Source organism: Silene latifolia, chromosome 4 (assembly GCF_048544455.1).
Source record: "Silene latifolia isolate original U9 population chromosome 4, ASM4854445v1, whole genome shotgun sequence".
Taxonomy (NCBI): domain Eukaryota; kingdom Viridiplantae; phylum Streptophyta; class Magnoliopsida; order Caryophyllales; family Caryophyllaceae; genus Silene; species Silene latifolia.
Window position 1 is genome coordinate 23,483,062 of NC_133529.1, and position 1,736 is coordinate 23,484,797.

At 41.3% G+C, this 1,736-nt stretch overlaps 1 protein-coding gene across 1 annotated transcript; it reads left to right on the forward strand.

Moving 5' to 3' along the window:
• Positions 1-951: 951 nt before the first annotated feature.
• On the forward strand, positions 952-1,398 carry LOC141651244 (uncharacterized). The gene has a single exon (XM_074458963.1). The coding sequence runs from the start codon at positions 952-954 to the stop codon at positions 1,396-1,398; it is 447 nt and encodes a 148-aa protein (XP_074315064.1).
• The last annotated feature ends 338 nt before the right edge of the window (positions 1,399-1,736 follow it).

The window sequence follows — 1,736 nt, forward strand, 5'->3', positions numbered from 1 at the left end:
AAGATTTGGGCAGATGGGAGTTTAAGATTTCATGGGAGATGGTGTGTTCCTAACTGTGATGTGCTCAAAAGAAAGATTATGCAAGAGGCTCATAGTACACCATACTCTGTTCACCCGGGTGGGGATAAGATGTATAAAGATTTGAAAAAATTCTTTTGGTGGCCTAATATGAAAAGAGAGATAGCCGATTTTGTGGCCAAATGCCTCACTTGTCAAAAGGTGAAGTTTGAACATCAAAGACCCGGTGGTCTTTTGCAGCCGTTGGAAATACCAGTGTGGAAATGGGATTCAATTTCCATGGACTTTGTGATGGGCTTGCCAAGGACGCCGACAGGAAAGAATGCCATTTGGGTTGTTGTTGATCGGTTGACTAAAGTAGCTCATTTCATTCCGATGAAAGAAACATGGAGTTTGGATGAGATGGCGATGCCATACCAAAGAGAAATTATTAGATTACATGGTGTTCCGAAAGATATAGTATCCGATCGTGACCCACGATTTTGTTCGCATTTTTGGAGGAAACTTCAGGAGGCTTTGGGTAGTAAGCTAAAGTTGAGTACGACATTTCATGCCACTACAGATGGACAGACGGAGCGTACTATTCAAACATTAGAGGATATGCTTCGAGCTTGTGCATTAGAGTTTCAAGCTGGTTGGGAGAAAAGTCTTCCCTTGGTTGGGTTCTCTTACTATAACAGTTTTCACTCTAGCATTAAGATGGCGCCATTTGAGGCTTTATATGGGAGAAAAGGTCGAAGCCCGTTGTGTTGGGATGATATAAGTGAAGCTGCGGTTCTTGGACCCAAAATGATTCAAGAATCCATTGAGCAAGTTAAGCTAATTCGGGAAAAGATGAAGGCGGCTCAGGACCGACAAAATTCGTATGCCGACTTGCGTCGAAGGCCGATTTAGTACCAAGTTGGAGACGAGGTATTCTTGAAGGTGTCACCTATGAAAGGGGTGAAGAGATTTGGTATTAATGGCAAGTTGAGCCCAAAGTTTGTTGGACCTTATGAGGTATTTGAGCGGATTGGAGAGGTGGTTTATAGGTTAGCGTTAGTCCCAAATTTATCTAAGGTTCATAATGTCTTTCATGTGTCTCAATTAAGGAGGTATCGTAGTGACCCCTCCCAAGTACTTCAGTCAGATGTGGTCGAGGTGGAACTAAACCTCACTTATGAGGAGCAAGCAGTACGTATCCTAGATAGGAAAGATAAGACCCTAAGGAATAAGGTCGTTCCACTGGTAAAGGTTTTGTGGCGCAGCCAAAAGTTTGAAGAGGCTACATGGGAAACTGAAGCATCTATGCGGGAGAGATATCCGCAACTATTCGATTTCGGTAACCCTTCTATTTCAAGTTTCGAGGACGAAACTTTTCTTAAGGTGCTAGAGTTGTAACACCCCGTAATTTTCACGTCATCCTATATAATAAAACTCCTATTTTAAATAATAAGAATGATTCACGATAAAATCTTATCCTTTAAAATCTATTATTTTTCGACAATGATATCCGAATACCCATCCTAAACTTCACTCCTTATGCCGCCGAATAACTACTTCGTCGTTGATGCTAATTTTATAATATCTTAGAAACCGATTTAGCTCTTGATCATAAAATGCAAGTTGTATATCTTTCTCTTAGCTTTCCAACGCCACTGAAAACACCTGAATCGGAATTCTGTAGAGGAAATTATGCCCGAAATACGAAAGGTTGTCGCAGAAATCCGCGAACAAGA

Coding starts and splice junctions, on each gene's coding strand:
- LOC141651244 (XM_074458963.1), top strand. CDS start 952: ATGAAAGGGGTGAAGAGATTTGGTATTAATGGCAAGTTGAGCCCAAAG.